The sequence below is a fragment of the Garra rufa genome, chromosome 14 (assembly GCF_049309525.1).
Source record: "Garra rufa chromosome 14, GarRuf1.0, whole genome shotgun sequence".
Classification (NCBI taxonomy): domain Eukaryota; kingdom Metazoa; phylum Chordata; class Actinopteri; order Cypriniformes; family Cyprinidae; genus Garra; species Garra rufa.
The window spans coordinates 6,718,863-6,740,167 of record NC_133374.1 but is presented as its reverse complement, the minus strand read 5'-3'; the positions used below and the strand labels follow the sequence as shown (position 1 = coordinate 6,740,167).

At 31.9% G+C, this 21,305-nt stretch overlaps 1 protein-coding gene across 2 annotated transcripts in view; it reads right to left on the bottom strand.

The window, feature by feature from the left end:
- Window positions 1–19,573, bottom strand: part of epha4l (eph receptor A4, like) — a 69,624-nt gene extending 50,051 nt beyond the window's left edge. For both annotated transcript variants that reach the window (XM_073818049.1, XM_073818050.1), the window contains exons 1-3: window positions 19,436–19,573; window positions 18,404–18,471; window positions 8,113–8,776 (exon numbers count right to left, since the gene is read on the bottom strand). In XM_073818049.1, the coding sequence (XP_073674150.1) occupies window positions 8,113–8,776; window positions 18,404–18,471; window positions 19,436–19,532 (829 nt within the window). In that variant the 5' untranslated portion in view covers window positions 19,533–19,573. The remainder of the gene's footprint in view (window positions 1–8,112; window positions 8,777–18,403; window positions 18,472–19,435) is intronic.
- Between the last annotated feature and the right edge of the window lie 1,732 nt (window positions 19,574–21,305).

The following is a 21,305-nucleotide window of genomic DNA, read 5'->3' as shown; positions in this document are numbered from 1 at the left end:
AATGTATATAACACATAATTATATATGTATATGATGATTTAAAATAAAATTATATACCATTTTCTGTACATTTTTTATATTTTTTTCTAAGAATTCTTTATGTAGTCATCAAATTTAAAGACATTAAAATGAAATTAGATTAAATAAAACTTAAGCGAGTAAAATATGACTTAAACTTAAATCTCACTTGTATTGGTACCTTTTTCATAAGACTGTCGATAGAAAACACATGCTCTTACTCTAACTTTAAAAGAAAAAACAACAAAAATGTATGCTATTCACCACCATATAGGGAATTTTAAGAAAAATCATGACTTTTAAACACATTCAAAATGCTGCTTTTCGGTCCTTTAAATTGATTAGAAACAAGTAGCTTGTTAAATATTTTCTATTTTAAGCAACATGAGGGTGAGTAGGCAAGTTTTTAATCAAACTGTCCCTTTAAGTGAGCTGAATCAGCGCTGAATTTGACTGAAACGAGAGAGGGAAATTCAGGTCAGCCGAGGCCACACTTCTCCTGTCGTTCCCTTGTAAGACTTCCAGAAAGTCCATTAAGTCTGCTTAATATAAGGGACTGTCAGCGAGCTGCAACATTATATCAATGTTACGGCGGTGCCGTCCCTCGCACTTCTGTCATGCTCCTTTTAGAGAGGGGAGAGCCGGCGTTGAGAGAGACAGTCGGAGATAAAGAACTGAGGGAACAGAACACCATCCAGACCAGAAACAGCTCTCAACACCTCCGTAATGATGTTCGACTCGCACACACAGGACTCTTTCTATCTGTGTTTCCTCTGCCGAGGAACCGGGCTGGTTGTCCTAAGCTCTTCAGGCCGAGGTAAACTCTGACCTGTTCCTTTTAGTCCGGTGTGTGTTTAAACCATTCAAGCATGTCGAAGAAAACAAGGCCACAAAAAGCTGGAACATGAAACACGGTTCAACGCCGACTTTCCCTCAGCTCAAATAAACGGCACGAGGAGAAAAAGGCAGGGAAGTGATGAAGAAAAGGTGAGAGAGATTGATTCCTTCCTCTCCTGTCCTTCCCTTCATTACCCAGAGGACATTTTATGGCTCTGACATTGCTCATTCATAGCTCAGGAGATGAGATCAAACAAAAATGAACTTCTTTGAAATACTATTATGGCACTTTTGTAAGTACTGGGTAGCTAAAAAACAACAACGTTGGGTTAAATATGGACAAACCTAGCGCTTGGGTTATTTTGACTCAGTGGTGAGGTTAAACGTTTAACCCAACCTTCTGGGTAGTTTTATTTAACTCGATTAAACTATTGCTTGGAAATGACTATATTTCTTGCTTAAAATGAATTTTAAATAGTTTGGAAATTGACATTTATTAATATGTTCAATAAATGAACATTTATTAATAAGTTGAATAAATAATAATTAAATAATAAACTTATTTAATTATTTTTCATTTAAATATATATATATATATTAGGGGTGGGCATAGATTAATTTTTTTAATCTAGATTAATCTAGATTAAATCTTGGAATTAATCTAGATTAATCTAGATTAAAATGGCTAATTTGAATTCTGCTGAAGGCATTCAGAATATGTGTGCTACCCAAATAATGACTTAAAGTCTTTGAGAATGGATCATAAAGCTCATAAAGCTGTTCTATGATAATTTGTTGATGAAAATAAATTATGTTTAATTAGATGTACTTGTGTTTACTAACTAACTAACAATGAAATTATTTTTTCTACCTATTAGATTGTGTTTTTTTAACGTCAACACCTACCCAGCCCATTACATGTTACACCGTACTTTTATTTTGACAGGTTGCCGTGAAGTTTCTGTGTCATACAGTATGATATGATGCTAGTTTTCTCAAATGAAACGGCAAAAGTGACACTCACAGCAGTTTGGGAGATTGAGTTTATCTGTTCATGTGAGATGAAAATGCCAAAAATTAGCGGGAGCGTCACGTGTGTTTCAGTATGCGTGTAGTAAAAGCTCGTCTCCGCAATGCATACATACAGCTAGGCAAACGGAACATATCGGATTCATATTAAAACGGTCTTTTTGCATTTCAGTTTTCACATGCACTAGTCCATATCGCGATTTGAATTAAGTGACTGACCAACATTCGATTTATGAATCCAAAAAACGACGAATTTACGTGGCATTTCGCTATAGTAGATTCGGTTTTCATGAATGGAGGACGACGCGACCCCGTCTGTGTTTTGGCGGAGGAGACTTAAACGCGCGACCATATTCTAGTCTTCGGTATACATCCGCGTTAAACTATCAAGGTGAAAGTCATCATAGCTTGCGTAGTTTAGACCCAGCTCCCAACCCAAATTTGAGAATAGATTAACGGCGATATTTTTTTTATCGCGCGATAAGAGTTTCACGTTAACGCAGCACGTTAACGCCGATAACGGCCCACCACTAATATATATATATATATATTTTTGCTTATTAATAAATGTTCACCTTTTCATTATTGCTGATGCCTCTGTGTGCATGATATTTCAGCCAGCACTGGGTTGTATTTAATCCAGCATTTTTTTTTTGATTATAAAAAAATAAATACATAATAAAACCTTCTTTTAAAAAAATAATAAAATAAAATAAAATAAAATTTAATTTAATTTAATTTAATTTAATTAACTTTAATTTACGACAGCTAGGGTACCACAGAATGCCAATATATTTATTATTTGTGACCTTGGACCACAAAACCAGCCTTAAGTAGCACAATTGTATTGCATTGTTGTATATGTATTGCTAAGAACTTAATTTGGTCAACTTTACAGGTGATAAATAGATAAAATAAAATAAAATAAAATAAAATAAACATATCTGTGTGGTTCCTCTGGATGCCCTTATATTTATTATATGCATTTTTAAGCAACATTTTTAATCGAGTTATCGTTGTCATCATCTAAGATGCTTCTAAAATTCCTTTTGAAGAAATTTAAACAAAACATAATTATACAATTAAAGTAAATAAAACAGATTTGTCCTGAAAAAAGACAAAAAAGTCTTATGTGATGTATGTCTTTTATAATACTACTTTTGTAAATAAACATATGAGTTGGTGTTTATTTTTTTCTTTAGATGTATATATTAGCATTTTTTTGTTGACATTTTTTATCACCACTGTTATTATCTTCAGTGTTTCTTACATAATTCATTTAGAGACATTCAAATTAAATCAAATTAAAAGTAAATCGATCTGTCTTGGGAGAATTTGATTAGAAATGTTCGAGTTCAACGATCTGCGATTTTAAAGAGATCATGTTTGCAGGTCAAATGTACACCTCTGAACCAAAAGAAACAAAAAATTATAACTATTTATCATGAAAAATTATTTTGTTTTATTATTAGGATAGGACAATATTTAGCCGAAATACAACTATTTGAAAATCTGCAATCTGAGTGAGTAAAAAACAAAATATAGAAAAAAATGGCCTTAAAGTTCTTAGCAATGCATATTACTAATCAAAAATTAATTTTTAAAATATTTACAGTAAGAAATTAACTAAATGCATTGAACATGATCTTTACTTAATATCCTAAGAAAAATCAATAATTGTGACCTATATATCGTATTTTTGGCTATTGCTACAAATATACCCATGCTACTTAAGACTGGTTTTGTAGTCCAGGGTCACAAATAAGCAAAAATCTAAATTCGTACTTCCTTGATTATCCTTTCTGTCTAGAAAGCACGAATTAAACTGTAAAGATCTATCTGTCCTATGGCTGCTGCTCATGCAACAGGCTGCTCTAAACCACACAGAACAAACAGAAGCGTCTCTCCTGCCGTCCCCCATCGGGCCCATATAGAGAGCACCCGTGTCTCCATGGCATCCTGTGGAAGCCCAGCTGTCAAGAGTTTTGATGTCTTAATAAATTTCTCCTCTCCAGCTGTCAGCCAAGCGTCAGAGATGGATGAAGGAGTCAGTGACCTTTGACCTGCCCCGGACCTCTTCTTCAGATCCCCCCCGGCGAACCCCCAAAACTCTCACAGAGCCCCGAGACTCGACTGCAATGGCAGATTCCTTTCAGCACAGCATCACCTCAACAATAGCGTCGACTGCATCCCACAGATACTTTCACATGCATTTCAACTGCTCAGAAGAAATAAGTAATGCATTACTTTCTTTCCACAAGTATATATCAAGGTAACTTTTCAATTGATTTTCTATTTATGTAATGTATTTGGCAACCAGTTTTCCCATTAAATAGTCATGTAGAGCTCCACAAAGCACATGAGCTTTCATGTTAGACATGGCTATATTGTGTGCAAAAGTCTTACATTTCACCATTTGTTCACCATTGTAGATTGATACATATATAAGATATTATTTATCGAAATATTTATATAGTATTTATATAATACATAATAATATATTTACATTTTTAATATATGTTATTTATTCTAATATATATATATTATAAATAAAAGATAATATAACAATTACTTTATATATATAATATTTCTATAATTACATTTTATAATATGTGAGAAAATATAACATGCATTTATAAAATTTAATATATAAAAAATATTTACACTTGCACCTATATAATTGCATTTAAATATTTAATTTGATATGCTAATAACTTATGCACATATGTGCACAACATAATATACATTCATAATATAATAACATGTAATTATCTTTAATTATTTAATGCAACATTTATATCATACATGTATACATATACATATACATGTATATACATATACAGACATATATATATATATATATATATATATATATATATATATATATATATATATATATATATGTATATGTAATGGTTTATAATATAAATTTATATTTATATTTATTTATATAACATATAGGCTAATAATATTTATTATATATGCATATAATATAATATAATATAATATAATAATAATGATAAATAATAATATTTTGTTATTTAAGAAAATATAATTTATTTACATGATATATTAAATAATTTATTAATATATTTAAATTACATTTATTTTAATCATATAAATAATATAGCATTATATATGTTATATATATTATGTGTGTGTGTGTGTATATATAAATGAAAACAAATGAAAACTAAATGTCAAGAAAATGTCTCCATGCGAAGAGTGAAAAAAAGTCCACAAAGTTGCTATTCATAGTTTTCAATTTTCTAAATAATTAATGCAGACTCAAATACCATCAGTATTCATGAAGGCTCAACTAATAATCTGTCTGTAACATAATTCCCCTTCAAAAACTCACAGAACATTCAACTCACGGAGTCGACGCACACTTAAAGAAACCTGAAGCAGCTCCAGATGACTGCACTTGAGTCCTGAGCGAGAATGTAACCTTTGATCCGTGACCTCTCGGGGCCAAAGGTCAAGGGTGGCGCCGGCTTTCCCTCATCATCCCTATGGAAACCACGCAAAGTGTTTGCATTGCGTCTTTGCGGCACGTCTACAAATAGCAGCACATGTCTAAAAGCCATTAAACACAAGAGAAGTCCTACTTTCTCTTTTCTCTGTCAACACTTCTGTGTGATGTGTATTTATTATTGTCACAGGCTCTTATTTGGCTTGATCTATGGCAGAATGAAATGTCAGTTTTAAAGATAATTACATTTTTTTCTCCTCCAACAGATCCATTCATCACACTCACGGCCCTCTGCCATTTTTAGATTCTTGATAACATGCCTCGACTCATTCCATCTTTCTCCCGCGATCCCTCTCTTTCTCCCTCACTCACATCCTCAGTGAGTCACATCCTATTATGTGGCATGAAGTTGCCAAAAATCTGTTAATTACAAAGTCCAGAGCCCAACTAGTATGATTATAATGAAGTTATTTCCGTGGGAACGCTCGGATGAGGACGGCACTCGTGGATTTACTGCCTCTCCTCTTCTCTCTTCTAGTCTGTGTTTGTAATCAGCATCTCTTGTTCTCATGGGAGGAGAGACCTCAGTCCTCCTTATTACACAATCACAAATGCTGACAAACCAATCAGAAACACTCTTATTACCACCTGATGACAGACTCGTGCTCGAGAGGAAAAGAAAACAGACACAGGGATGGATGGACGAACGGAAATGCTGTTCACCATTCAAGAATCTGAACTGAGGACATTTAAATGTAAATTAAAATTGATTTAAAAATAAAAAAGTCATATAAGTATGAAAGCTTGTTTCCACCACAGAATAAATCATTTAAAAAGGTAAATCTGACTATTAATGTGACTTTTTTTTTTTTACATCTCGCAATTTTGACTATGCTATTGCGATTTAGAAAGCCAGAATTGAGATATAAACTCGCAGTTGTAAGAAAATGTTAAAATTGTGAGCTGACTTATTTTTCTCAGAATTGAACTTTCTCAGTTGTCACTTGTCAGTCCCTGAAATTGTTACTTTATAACTCGCAATTCTGACAAAAGAAGGAAAAATTTAAATGCAAAAGTCTAAAGTCTGTGAGTTTTTTTTTTTTACTCTATAACAAAATTCTGACTTTGTAACTTGAAATTGAATTGAGTTTTTTTTATAACAAAATTCTGACTTTACAACTTGCAATTGTGAGATTATAACCTGCAAATCTAAGAAAAAAAGTCAGAATTGCAGGACATAAACTCGCAAATGCAAGAAAAAAGTCAGAATTGTGAGTTTTTTGACTTTCTAACAAAATTCTGACTTTATAACGTGCAATTCTGAGAAAAAAAGTCAGAACTGTTGGATATAAACTCGCAAACGCAAAAAAAAAAGTCTGAAATTTGAGTTAATTGACTTTATAATGAAATTCGGACTTTATAACTTACAATTGTGAGTCTATATCTCACAATTCTGAGAAAAAAAGTCAAAATTGTGAGTTTTTTTACTTTATAATGTTATTCTGACTTTATAACTTGCAATTGTGAGTCTATATCTCACAATTCTGAGAAAAGAAGTCAGAATTGCGAGATATAAACTCACAAATGTGAGAAAAAGTCAGAATTGTGAGGTTTTTTTTACTTTATAATGAAATTCTGACTTTATACCTTGCAGTTGTGAGTCTATATCTCGAAATTCTGAGAAAAATAAAGCAGATTTGTGAGGGTTTTTTTACTTTATAACGAAATTCTGACTTTGTAACTTTCAATGAGTTTATATCTCGCAATTCTGAGGAAAAAAAAGTCAGAATTGTGGGATATAAACTCGCAAACGTAAGAAAAAAATCTGAAATTTGAGTTTTTTGACTCTATAATGGAATTGTGACTTTATAACTTGCAATTGTAAATCTTTATCTCACAATTCTGAGAAAAGAAGTCAGAATTGCGCGATATAAACACTAATGCGAGAAAAAGTCAGAATTGTGAGGTTTTTTACTTTATAACAAAATTCTGACTATATTGCTTGAAATAGTTAGTTAATATCTTGCAAACACAAGAAAAAAGTCAGATTTGTGAGTTTTTTGCCTTTAGAATGAAATTCTGACTTTAGTTTATGTCTTGCAACTTTGAGAAAAAAAGCCATGACTACAATGGTTTTGGTGGGGGGGAATATTGGAATACTAACTGGTGCCTGCTAGCTGACATAATTCTTCAAACTTTTGGAATAAATGTATTTATTTACAAAGTAGGTATTTGGCATTATTTTATTTCTGTATTTCTAGTGACAGGAAAGGCCCTAAAATTTGAGTGCAAAAAATTCCATTGAATTCAATAAATAACACAAAAAAAGAGCACGTTTTAAGAGCTGTTTTGTATGGAAGCCTGTTTCCTCCACAGGACTAAATATGTTTATTAATTTAAAAAAGTAATTGCAACTTTTATTTTAATTGTGAGGTAAAAACTCCCAATTGTACGGAAAAGTCAGAGTTGTGAGATTAAATGACCTTTTTTTATTCCTTAGTGGAAACAAAATCAAAACTAGAATTCAGAAAACAATTAGAAATGCGAACTGTAAACTCAAAATTGTGAGAATACAAGTCAGAATTGTGAATATCTATGCTTGGGCCTCAGAGTTTAAAATACTTGGAATGTTAAAAACAGAGAGAGTGAAAACTTCCTGTGTGTGTGGCCAATTCAATTCAAAATGGATACAATTCTAAAACATCCCCAAGCTCACTTGTGCTAGTTTGAGTGTAACATCAGAAGTGTCTTACCCTGACATTGCTCATTCCGCTCCTCGTATCCAGGGTTGCACAGGCAATTCCCAATGGGAACCAGCCACTCTCCATCTGCGCCGCAGTACATTTTGGGAACCTCCTGCTCTTCCGAATGATTAACACAGGAGCCGCGCACCTCCACCAGGGACGATGTGTCTGCTCCGGTTACCGTGTCAGGAAACTGTGCTAAGTTCCTCACGGCTAACGGACACTTCTTATAAAACACATGAACTGAAACCAGTGCGATGCAGGCTCCTACATCCTGGAAGGCCAGATAAAACCCTGTGCGGCTCAGAACCCCAACGTCCCGAACCTCAGTGTTCAGCTTCATGATTCGATCACCAATATCCACCTGCGTGAAGCTCTCGTCCGCCGCCACCGTGTCGATCTTGGCAAAGCGGCTCTCGTGAGCATAGCGCTCGTTATCAGAGTCCGACTCGAGGTAGTAGAGGTTGAACGTCTCTTTGCAGGTGCCGATGACCCCGGGAAGGCTGTTACAGTCACGCAGGGTGAATTTAATCTCGATGTAGATGCGCTGGGCTGGGCCGCGCTGGATCCAGTGAGTCCTGAGCCAGTTGTTCTGATTTGGCTCCATCACATTACACACCTGGTATGTTCTGATGGGGATGTTCTTTTCGTCCATAATGCTCACCTCTTCCCACTGCATGAGACAGCACATAAACAATGTTAGAAATGAGGAAGACCTTTACATGTCAAATTGAAATCTTTTAAAATACAAAAAAGAAAACTGAACTATGATCCAATTGCGGGATATAAACTCGCAAATGTGAAAATTAAGGCCCAAATGCAAGTTTATTGACTAGATAATGAAATCCTGACTTTATAATTTGCAATTGTGAGTTTATATCTCACAATTCCAAGAAAAGAAGTCAGAAATGCAGGATACAAGCTCACAGATTTGAGAAAAAAAGTCAGAATTTAGTTTTTTACTTTATAATGAAATTCTGACTTCTAACTTGCAACTGTGAGTTCATATCTCGCAATTCTGAGAAAAAAAAATCTGAATAAACTTGAAAATGCAAGAATAAACTCAGAAATGTGAGTTTATTGACTACAATGTGACCCTTGACCACAAAACCAGTCATAAGGTTAAATTTTAAAAACTGAGATGTATACATCATATGCAAGCCCAATAAATAAGCTTTCTATTGATGTATGGTTTGTTAGGATAGGACAATATTTGGCTGAGATACATCTATTTGAAAATCTGGAATCTGAGTGTGCAAAAAAAATCAAAATACTGAGAAAATCACCTTTAAAGTTGTCCAAATTAAGTTCTTAACAATGCATATTATCAATCAAAAATTACATTTTGATATATTTATAGTAGGAATTTTACAAAAAAATCTTCATGGAACATGATCTTTACTTAATTCCCTAATGATTTTTGGCACAAAAGAAAAATCAATCATTTTGACCCATGCAATGTATTTTTGGCTATTGCTGCAAATATACCCCAGCGACTTAAGACTGGTTTTGTGGTCCAGGGTCACATATAATAAAATTCTGACTTTATATCTTTCACTAAATACAGGCAAAATCTACACATAAGAGTAGACGACACAAATTCTGTAACCCTAAGTGTCTAGTGCTGCAATTTTGCAATCCTTGCCCAAACTATACCTCAAATACAAGTTTTACCCAAAATAACTACTAAGGGTGACAAGAAATAACACATCGTGAATATCTATGTTTATGTGAGGGTTAAAAAAGACCTGAAGGTTTAAAACAGAGAGAGTGACATCTTTCTGTTTGTGTGGCCAATTCAGTTACAGAACAGTTTTTTTTTCTAAATGTACGTGGTCTGTTTTCAAGTACATTCTGTTAAAACTTTTATTAAGAGAACTTGCGCTGTTCTGTGTATGCGCTCAGAGACGGAGCAGAACACGGACATGTGAAGTTATCTTTTAGCTCAAGGTGCGCATCGAAACGGTCAAACACACGCAAAAATATTTCAAAACGAGGCGCTTGGTGATTATTCATGTAAACCCTTGTCAGTTATGTCTTAAATGATCATAAACAGTTAAGAATGAAAATACATGTGTAACAGTATATTGGATCCTTTTGGCTCTGAAAGCGGCAACAAATAACATTCCTTCTGCCGTCTCTGTGTTTAATATTAATCAAACGTAAAAATACAAAGAGGAAAATCACTCGCTTCTCTTGAATAAAGGACTTTTGTAGTTTTAATAAGAAACAAAGCATATTGATTTCTTACAGTGAAGATGCTGTTTTATTTTACATTCAAATAATTACATTCAATTTCTGTAGTATTTTTAGACTTGCATTTAGATTTGCATAAACATACATAGTTAAGCTATGGTTAGTGTAGCAATACCATGGTAAATCTGTGGTTAACATGGTTTAACTAACATGGATTTTATTTATTTATTTATTTTTCCCACCTTAAGAGGACACATAATGATTATAGAGATAGACCTACAAATTTCTTAGGATTAACAGAATGTTGGACAGTTAATACTCATCTAGATCAACTTTGAATAAAAAGAGAGGTTTAGAGACAGATTTTAATTATGTATGTGAAATTTAGCTACCATTTAGCTACCAGGAAACACAAATTATTTTCCTATATTCTTTTTTGAGTAGTCAAACAATCTAAAGAAAATATCTTTTGAAACAGAAAGAAAAGTCACTTACAAAGTGAGATTAGGAACATAAAAAATACATAGTTTTAAAGTCAAACATTGCTTGTTATGCTTTCCAGGGGTGTAGAATTTAGATATGACATGTAACAATATCCAGCGACTACTAAATCATATCTAAGCAATCATTTTGATCAAACAATTAAATGTCTGTTGTCTGGCATTATGTCCCCACCAATGCCAAACTTAAACCTACGCCCTTAGCGTTAATTAAACATGGCAAATTAATGTTTTCGTAACATACGTTTGACTTTATGCATGGTAGGCTATGCCCTCAGATAATATTGTGCAAGCATACTATTGAAAATGTTTATTTTAGAATAAGCACTTTTGTGCTTATTTCTTTGATCGTCCATACATCAAAGTACAGTATTAATCAAACAATTATGGCAGGACTCCTAAAGCAAATCTACATAATCAGATTCGAATGTTTCAGATGCCATGAAAACAGTAATCGTCTGGAAAAATCCTTATCGAAGCATCTCTATTAAAAACTGATGACAGTGTAAAGGCTCATCAGACCCCAAAAAACAGAAAACAACTGATCATTTAACTAAACAAACATGAGGTCATCCAGAGCAAAAACAGAACTGAACCTTGGGAATCTGTAGAGTAAATGTGGATCTAAAACATAACATCTGTTCCCCTCTTACAGGCCTGAGTATAAGTTTGCCTGATCTAACCTCAGAACATCACTATTACTCTTCTTCGACTAGCCTCGGATACAATAACAACTCTAGACAGTCATTAATGTTTCACAGCCTACAATGCTTCTCAGCGTCTGCTAAACCAGCATTACAGCGACTGATTGGACTCGCCAAGTTTTCATCATTTAATCAGCACTAATGACTTGTATTAAAGCAAATGAACACCATATAAACACATGCAAATTAAACTGCCGATACTCAAGAGTCTGAACGGGAAATATCACATTAACTTACAGCACCAGTTAAATGTTTGGAATAATTAAGAGCACCAAATCTGCATTTATTTAAGCAAAAATACTGTAAAAACAGTAATATTGTGAAATATTACTTCAATTTTAAATAACCAATTTCTATTTGAATATACTGTACAGACCAAAAGTTTGGACACACCTTCTCATTCAAATGAATGAGAAGGTGTGTTCAAACTTTTGGCCTGCAGTGTTGTTTTCGTCAACGATGACGATGACGAAATCATTTCGTTGACGCCACTTTTTTTCATGACGATAACGAGACGATGACGAGATAAAAATGGCTCGTTGATGACTAAAACATGACGAGACGTGTGTGAGTTTTCGTTGACGAGACGAGAATAGACGAAAATGTTAGTGGGTGGTCCGTCAGACGTTTAAAATGCATGACATTTCTGCTTATTGTGCATGCCAATTAAAACTTAAAAAGTATCTGACGCTATGGCAAGCCGTTTTAGCATTAAATACTCTTTGCTATACTAGTATGGCAAGCCGTTTTAGCATTCCATCCTTGTTTGTCTTTTATGTTCTAAAACATTCCTTCATTATTGTAATTATTGGTGAAAATAGTCGATCCGGAAGCTCACATTGTGTTGAACTATAGATCTGCTATTTTCAGAACTTATAAGTGACACTACCTAACAGCAAAATACTTACCGACCTACATTAATTTGCTAAAAGACTACTTTTTGCCCTTTTTTTTGACTAAAACTAGACTATAACCTTTTTGACTTTTCGTCGACTAAAATTGGACTAAAACTATCACATATAGAAGTGACTAAAATTTGACAAAAACTAAGAAGCATTTTAGTCCAAAAGACTAAGACTAAGACTAAATCTAAGATGGTTGTCAAAAACAACACTGTTGGCCTGTATTGTATATTTTTCTGTTTATTAAAGTTTTTACTCTACATTTGTGCAGTTTTTAGTGGGTTAGTGATATTTTTTAAATATATATAAATTAATAAATTAATATTTTTTATGTGGGTTTTTATAGAAAAACTGCTTTTTTATGTCAAATTCACTTTATAAAAGGCCCACATTTCTAACTTTAATTCATGGGGATAACATGGATAATTTCACATGGTTTTGTGTAAGATTTTTTTTGGAAAATCCAGTTTTAAAAGTAAAAAAAAAACAACTACAAATAACTTTTACCAGTAGGTGGCTGCAGAGCTCCACTATTTGCTATTTGACCACCTGAAAGATATTTTTTTACAAGTTTTTTCAGTTGAATTCATATCTACAGTACAGACCAAAACTTTGGACACACCTGAATGAGAAGGTGTGTCCAAACTTTTGGTCTCTACTGTATTTTAAAATGTAATTTATTCCTGCGATGCAAAGCTGAATTTTTGGCATCATTATTTTCCCTTCGAAATCATCCTAATATGATTCAACTCTTTAAAACTGTAATAATATCTTACAATATTAGACTTTTAGTGTGTATATGATCAAATAAATGCAGCCTTGGTGAGCATGAAACTCAAAAACATTGTAAAATCGTAACTATCTGGGTCTTTTATAAAGTGAATTTTACATAAAAAAGCAGTTTTTGTATAAAAACCCATTTCAAAAATATTTATTTATTAATTTATATATATTTTAAAAATATCACTAACTCATTTGAATGAGAAGGTGTGTCCAAACTTTTGGCCTGTACTGTATGTGAAATTTAGCTACCAGGAAACACACATTAAGTTATATTTTCCTAAATTAATTTTTGAGTTGTCAAACAATCCAAAGAAACATCTTTAAAAAAGTAAAAAAGTATCAGCAAATTAAACTACAGATTCTCAAGAGTCTGAATGGTAAATATCACATATTAACTGGACTAATTAAGAGCGCCAAACCTGCATTTATTTGAGAAAAAATACAGTAAAAACAGTCATTTTGTGAAATATTATTACAGTTTTAAATAACCAATTTCTAATTGAATGTATTTTAAAATGTAATTTATTCCTGTGATGCAAAGCTGAATTTTTGGCATCAATATTTTCCCTCAGAAATCATTCTAATATTATTCAGCTCTTTAAAACTAATAATATCTCACAATATTACACTTTTAGTGTATATATGATCAAATAAATGCAGCCTTGGTGAGCATGAGACTCAAAAACATTGTAAAATTGAAACTATTCCAAACTTTTGACTGATTAAAAATTTTCTTTTTAATAACCACAGTTTTACTGCAAATAATACCATGGTTAAACTATGATTAGTGTAGCAAAACCATGATAAATGATTACCATTCGGACTCAGATTCTCAAGAGTCCGAATGGTAAATATCACATATTAACTGGACTAATTGTGACCCTGGACCACAAAACCAGTCATAAGGTTAAATTTGACAAAACTGAGATGTATACATCATACGAAAGCTCAATAAATAAGCTTTCTATTGATGTATTGTTTGTTAGGATAGGACAATATTTGGCTGAGATACAACTATTTAAAAATCTGGAATCTGAGGGGGCAAAAAAATCAAAATGCTGAGAAAATCACCTTTAAAGTTGTCCAAATTAAGTTCTTAAAAATGCATATTACTAACCAAAAATTACATTTTGATATATTTATAGTAGGAATTTTACAAAAAATCTTAATGGAACATGATCTTTACTTAATGTCCTAATGATTTTTGGCATAAAAGAAAAATCAATAATTTTGACCCATACAATGTATTTTTGGCTATTGCTACAAATATACCCCAGCGACTTAAGACTGGTTTAGTGGTCCAGGGTCACAATTAAGAGCGCCAAATCTGCATTTATTCGAGAAAAAATACAGTAAAAACAGTAATATTGTAAAATATTATTACAAATTTAAATAACAGATTTCTATTTGAATATGTTTTAAAATGTAATTTATTCCTGTGATGCAAAGCTGAATTTTCAGCATCATTTCCCCTCAGAAATAATTCTAATATGAGCTCTTTAAAACTAATAATATCTCACAATATTACACTTTTAGTCTTTATATGATCAAATAAATGCAGCCTTTGTGAGCATGAGACTCAAAAACATGATAAAATTGTAGTTGTTCCAAACTTTTGACTGCTTAACAATTTGCCCTATGTACATTTATTAATTTAGCAGACATTTATCAAAACTGATTCCAAATGTTCACATACCATTTAACAGACACAGACTGATCTACAAATACAAGTTATTAATTAGCAATTTTTAGAAAGCACAAAAGTGATTGTGTGTACTATTAGCAGCAATGGCCTTATTAATATCATCCTGACGGCCCTGGATAATCTCCAGGAATTATTCACCGTGCGCTAAAACTAATTGAGCATTTGTGAGATAATAAGACTGACAGCGATCTGGCGTCCGTCAGGGAGCGTGATTGTCTCCGTTCGGCTGGTCCCTTCATCTGTGTAACTACGGAGGCCCAGAGGAGCAGCGCAGAGATAAGAACCCGGAGCTGCCGATAGCGGGACGAGAGGAGAAAGGAGCTAATTGGCCGTATTAAAGTCTGAATACCCGCCCACCGTCCGTGCCAAAGGCCTGTCCATCACGGAGAAGATCACATAGGGAGAGGAACTCAGGAGCTCAATGAGACTTGGATCGATGCGAAAGGAAGCCGAGCTGCTCCGGAATGAAAGGGAATTCTGTGCGTTTTATTGAATCGCTGATGAGGTAATTTAGATGCACCTGATCTGAAGATGTTAAACGGCTAATTGGTGATGAGGGGCTCCAGAAGCATACATTATCGGACGGAACCCGCTGACCCCCTCGGTATAAAATCTCTCTCACACACACAGAAACGCAAACAGACCTTTTCTCTGCCTCCGGGTTGCCAAGTCTCTCCCCCCTACCTCTTTTGAGAGAAAAGGGATAGAGTTTCCTAACAAAGGGCATTTCTGTCTCCCTCAACTATTTAGGAAATTTGACGCCCGTCGCTGTAACCTAGCTTTCCAAATTTACATCCCAGAGAAGTGGAGAGGGCAGGCTGAGCTCACTTGTATTTGCAGGTATTCATACGTGACACGAACAGTTTTGGAGGCTGAAACAGACAATATCAACACACTGACGGCATCTAAAATGTAAATGCTTTTATATATGAGATTTAAACAACCTTCAGGCTCTCTGAAGACTGGAACCAAAATTAGGACACTACACTGAGAAAAATAAAGGTTCCAAAAGGTTGTTTTTTTTAATAGCGATGCTATAGAAAAATGATTTTAGGTTCATGCCATGGGATGAAAAATTAAAAAGTAATTGCGAGTTTTTAGAAGTCCCTCATGTGCACCAAACCAGCATTTATTTATTTACAATAAAAACAGTTATATGGTGAAATATTATTACAATTTAAAAAAAAAAGATTTCTATTTGAATATATTTAAAAATGTAATTTATTCCTGACATGCAAAGCTGAATTTTTTACATCCCAGAGAAGTGGAGAGGGCAGGCTGCTCTCACTTGTATTTGCAGGTATTCATACGTGACAGAAACAGTTTTGGACGTGGAAACGGACAATATCAACGCACCGACAGCATCTAAAATTTAAATGCTTTTATATATGAGATGTAAACCTTCAGGCTCTCTGAAGACTGGATCCAAAACTGTGACGCTACACTAAGAAAAATAAAGGTTCCAAAAGGGGGTTTTAATAGTGATGCTATAGAAATACGATTTTGGGTTCATGCCATGGGATGAAAAAAGAAAAAAAGGTCAATGCGAGTTTTTTAAGAAGTCCCTTATGCGCACCAAACCTGCATTTATTTCAGCAAAAATACGGTAAAAACAGTAACACTGTGAAATATTATTACAATTTTGAACAAACTATTTTGATTTTAATATATTTTAAGAAATATTTTAAAAAAGATATACAGTCAGAATTCTTGTTTCCTTGCAAATCCAAGATCTCACAACTATGATTTTTTTTCTCACAAAAGACCCTTTTGTTTCCTTCACAGAATCTGAATGAAAAATATCAAATATTAACTTACAGTACCAGTCAAAAGTTTAGAATAATTAAGATTTTGTATTTAAGCACAAATACAGTAAAAACAGTAATATTGTGAAATATTATTACAATTTGAAATAACCGATTACTAGTTGAATATATTTTAAAATTTAATTTATTCCTGCAATGCAAAGCTGATTTTTACATCCCAGAGAAGTGGAGAGGGCAGGCTGAGCTCACTTGTATTTGCAGGTATTCAATGGACTTTGAAACGGACAATATCAACACACTGACAGCATCTAAAATGTAAATGCTTTTATATATGAGAACGTAAACAACCTTCAGGCTCTCTAAAGTCTGCATCCAAAACTGGGATGGTACACTATGAAAAATAAAGTTTTCAAAAGGGAAACTTCATGCATGAAATATTGTGAAAATATTATTACAATTTTAAATAACCGATTTCTATTTGAATATATTTGAATATGTAATTTATTCCTGCAATGCAAAGCTGAATATTTACATCCCAGAGAAGTGGAAAGGGCAGGAAAAAATAAAAAAGGGAACTGCAATTTTTTTCTCACAATTGCAAGTTTATATCTCACAATTCTAAGTTTATATTTCACAATTCTGACTTAAACGTGCAATCATAATTTTATTTTGCACAATTCAGCCTTTTTATCTTCTGAAAACTCAGAACTGAGAAGAAAATTCTAAATTGTGACATATTTATTCACAATTACGTTTTTATTCGTCAGTTACCTTTCAGTGAATACTTCTCAAAAGATCCATTTTTTTTGTGTGAAAAACGCTTTAATAATCAAAAGAATTTTGTGCAATGAAAATGTTGTTTGAGTTTTGTACAACCTTTGATGCAAATAAAGAACCTTCTTTTTTAAAAGTCTAAAATGTGACCCTGGACCACAAAACCAGTGCAGGTATATTTGTAGCAATAGCCAAAAATACATTGTAAGGGTCAAAATTACCGTTTCTAAGGTTTTCATCTAAAAATCTTTAAGAAAATTACGTAATGATCATGTTCCATGAAGATACTTTGTAAATTTCCTACCGTAAATATATCAAAACAAACTTTTTGATTAGTAATATGCATTGCTAAGAACTTCATTTAGACAACTTTAAAGGCGATTTTCTCAGCATTTAGATTTTTTTGCACCTTCAGATTTTTTAATTGCTGCATCTCAAACAAATACTGTGATATCCTAAAATTTTAGGTTAAAAAATTGACCCTTACGACTGTTTTGTGTGGTCTATGGTCACAGCTAATACTCAAACCAGTTCAAAGGCACTTCTCAGTAAATAACATCCTAAAAAGACATTATTAATTACTAAATTATCTTTAAATTAACTCCAGATGGCTAATAAAAATAAAGTCACCTACATTCTCTGCAAGGCTGAATTTAATTATCATCAAAGCAGAATGAATTCAACTTTTATAATGTATAATTAATTACATTTATATCTGCATAAGGAAATGGTGATAAACATCTTTAAATCATCTAATTTTATTAGAAATACAATGCAAATAACCTATGAATTAATATTATACAGACCTCGATTGATTTGTAAACATTTGTATGTCCTTAAAGGCCCTAGGTTTTAGATGTTTTTGGATGCTGTATCTATCTTAACGTATGAAACTGTGCTCGAACTATACGTATGAATACTAATGAGCTCAAGCTGGAGAAAGAGGGACGGAGAGATGGTCCTGACTCACCCCTCCTTCCGTCGGGCTGGCGACCCATGCCAGTTCTCCCTGCACTGATCTGGAATCCAGCAGCGTGACTGAAGGAGAAAAACACAGAAAATGAGATCACCAAAGCCTGTACGTCTTACCCATAGTGATAAAACTGATGCTAGGAAGAAGCTGGAAGGCATAAATCTCAGATAAATAATGACAACAGCTGCACAGGCGGCTGAAAAGTGACAGACAAGTGCACAGGGGTTTGATCGAGCACTAAACTTAATTATTACAACTAATATTTTGCAAAGTAACTATCATATTAATTTAAATTTAAAGAAAAGTTAGTTGTTTTTTTTAGACAATAGGCAAAAACTGTTTTGCCTTAAAATAAGGACAAAAATGCTACACAAGATAAACTATTTTGACCACAAGGCCAACAAATCATCTGCAAGGTAATCATATCATAAAGCAACAGCCTTTGTTATGATGTTTAACACAGTTACTGATTTTAATATTTATATCATATGTACATCGACTCAACATACAGTATTCACCACTAATAAGCTACTAAATATATTGTAGTAGCCTAAAACTTTTGTACAGCTGCTCTGCAACAATTTGTATTGTAAAAAGCTCTATACAAATAAACTTGAATTGAACTGAAAGTATTGTTTATATTTCCTTTAAACTATATTAGGTCACTATTTCAGACAAAAGCGTCCCAAATCATTTTAAAGTTAAAACTATGGATTTAAAACATTGTAAACACTAATTAGGATTAGTAAATAGTGATTAATTATATATCTAAAATGAAAATGTAAATAAAAAAATATAGTAATTATTTTTTAAGACGTTAAATTGACAGTTGCCCTACATTATGTATATTTCCAGACATTAATTTCAACAAAACGTCTTAAATTACCAAAAAAGCCGTATGATAATGTATTTAAATATATAAGTAAAGATTTTTCTGGAACTGGCCACAGATCGTAACTGTTTTACATGTATTTGCCCGAGTTTCACTCTGCGCCCTAAACTTTTCCTCTTTATTGAAACACCTCTTACCTTCATTCGCCGGATGATTCCTCGGAGTGGACAGACCTGCACAAATCCCCAGGAAAAACGAGGTTAGAGCGTAAATAATCCCGGCCATGAGCGCCATTCGTCCCGTAACTGTATCTCCGTTATTCCTGTTTATTCCTCGTGCTGCTCCGCGCGACTGATCTGGAGGCTCACGAGAAGCGCACTCTCTCAACAAGCTCCGTTGGAGGGGGCGTGGCTTTCTCTAGTGACGTACCTGTCAATCAAGTAAAGAGAGAAGCGGTCGATGATTCAAATTATCATCAGCTGTAAAAGTAGTATTTTACCTTACTTTATTATTATTTTCTTTTATGTTTGAAGGTATTGAAGGTATTTTAATGTTTGAAGTAGTTTAAAATATCAGACGAGAACGGCAATTATTTATTATTTTAAAAATATTTAATTATATATATATATAAATATAATTATAGCGAAACAATTATATAATATGATGCTATACAGTTAAAATATAATTAAAATGGTAAGATATTAGTATTACAACATTTATTTATTTTTTTCAGTTTTCGTTAAGACACAGCAGTCATCATTTATGATGAAGAAAATATTTATGTATACGTATTTGTATGTTTATATACATGTTATATTTTTATTTAATCATAACGATTATAAATGAATATAATCTTCATTTTAATTTGAGAAGTTTTAATTGTTGTTTAAATATATTACATTTTTAAATAATTTATATTTAAAATATTAATCTATCATATATTATGAAGAAAAATAGGTATAATACATTTTATTATTATTATTATGAATAATAATAGTTTTATATATTATAAAAATTTTTTTAAAGTATTAAAATAGTATATTGTTTATAACAATAAAATTAGCAATTCGAATATACTATGTACTATTTTAATAATTTTTGGATACTTTTAAATGTTAATTAAATGGCTTAATGTTTAAAATTGCGATTAAAATGGTATAATAGTTCTGAATAATAAAATAATAAATAACATTACAAAATAAACAATAAATATATAAATATAATAGTATATAATAGTATTTTATAAATAGTAATTTTTTTCTATTTTTACCTAAATGGTATTAGATTATTTTAATAATTTTAATTATTGTTTAAATATATTTAAAAAGTATTTTTTTAAATATTTTTTTTTACTATTTTAATAAATTTTTGATACTTTTAAACGTTAATTAAATGACTACATTTTTAAAATGGCGATTAAAATGTGTAGTCCTGAAGAATAAAATAATACATAACATGAACAAAATAAACAATAAACAGAGAATAAAATAATATAAATTAATACTATTGCTAGTACTATTGCTATTAATATAAATAATAATAATAATAATAATGTATAAATAATATAAACTTTTAATATATATAAATGTAATAGTATATAATAGCATTTTATAAATAGTAATTTTTTTCTATTTTTTACCTAATTGGCATTAGATTATTTTAATAATTTTAATTATTGTTTAAACATATAAAAAAAGTATTAAAATAGTATATTGTTTAAAATATTTTATTACTATTTTAATATTTTATTTTAAAGAATAAAATTATACATAACATGGACAAAAGAAACACTAAAGAGAGAATAAAATAATATAAATTAAAAATATTGCTAATACTATTGCTATTAAAATAAATATTAATAATAATATAAATTATATAAATAATATAATAATATATATAATTTATAAATAATATAAATTAAAACTATTGCTATTATTATTATTATTATTATTATTATTATTATTATTATTATAGTGCTGGGCAATGATTAATCATGATTAATCACATCCAAAAGTAAAAGTTTTTGTTTATATATGTGTGTATACTGTGTGTGTGTGTATATATATA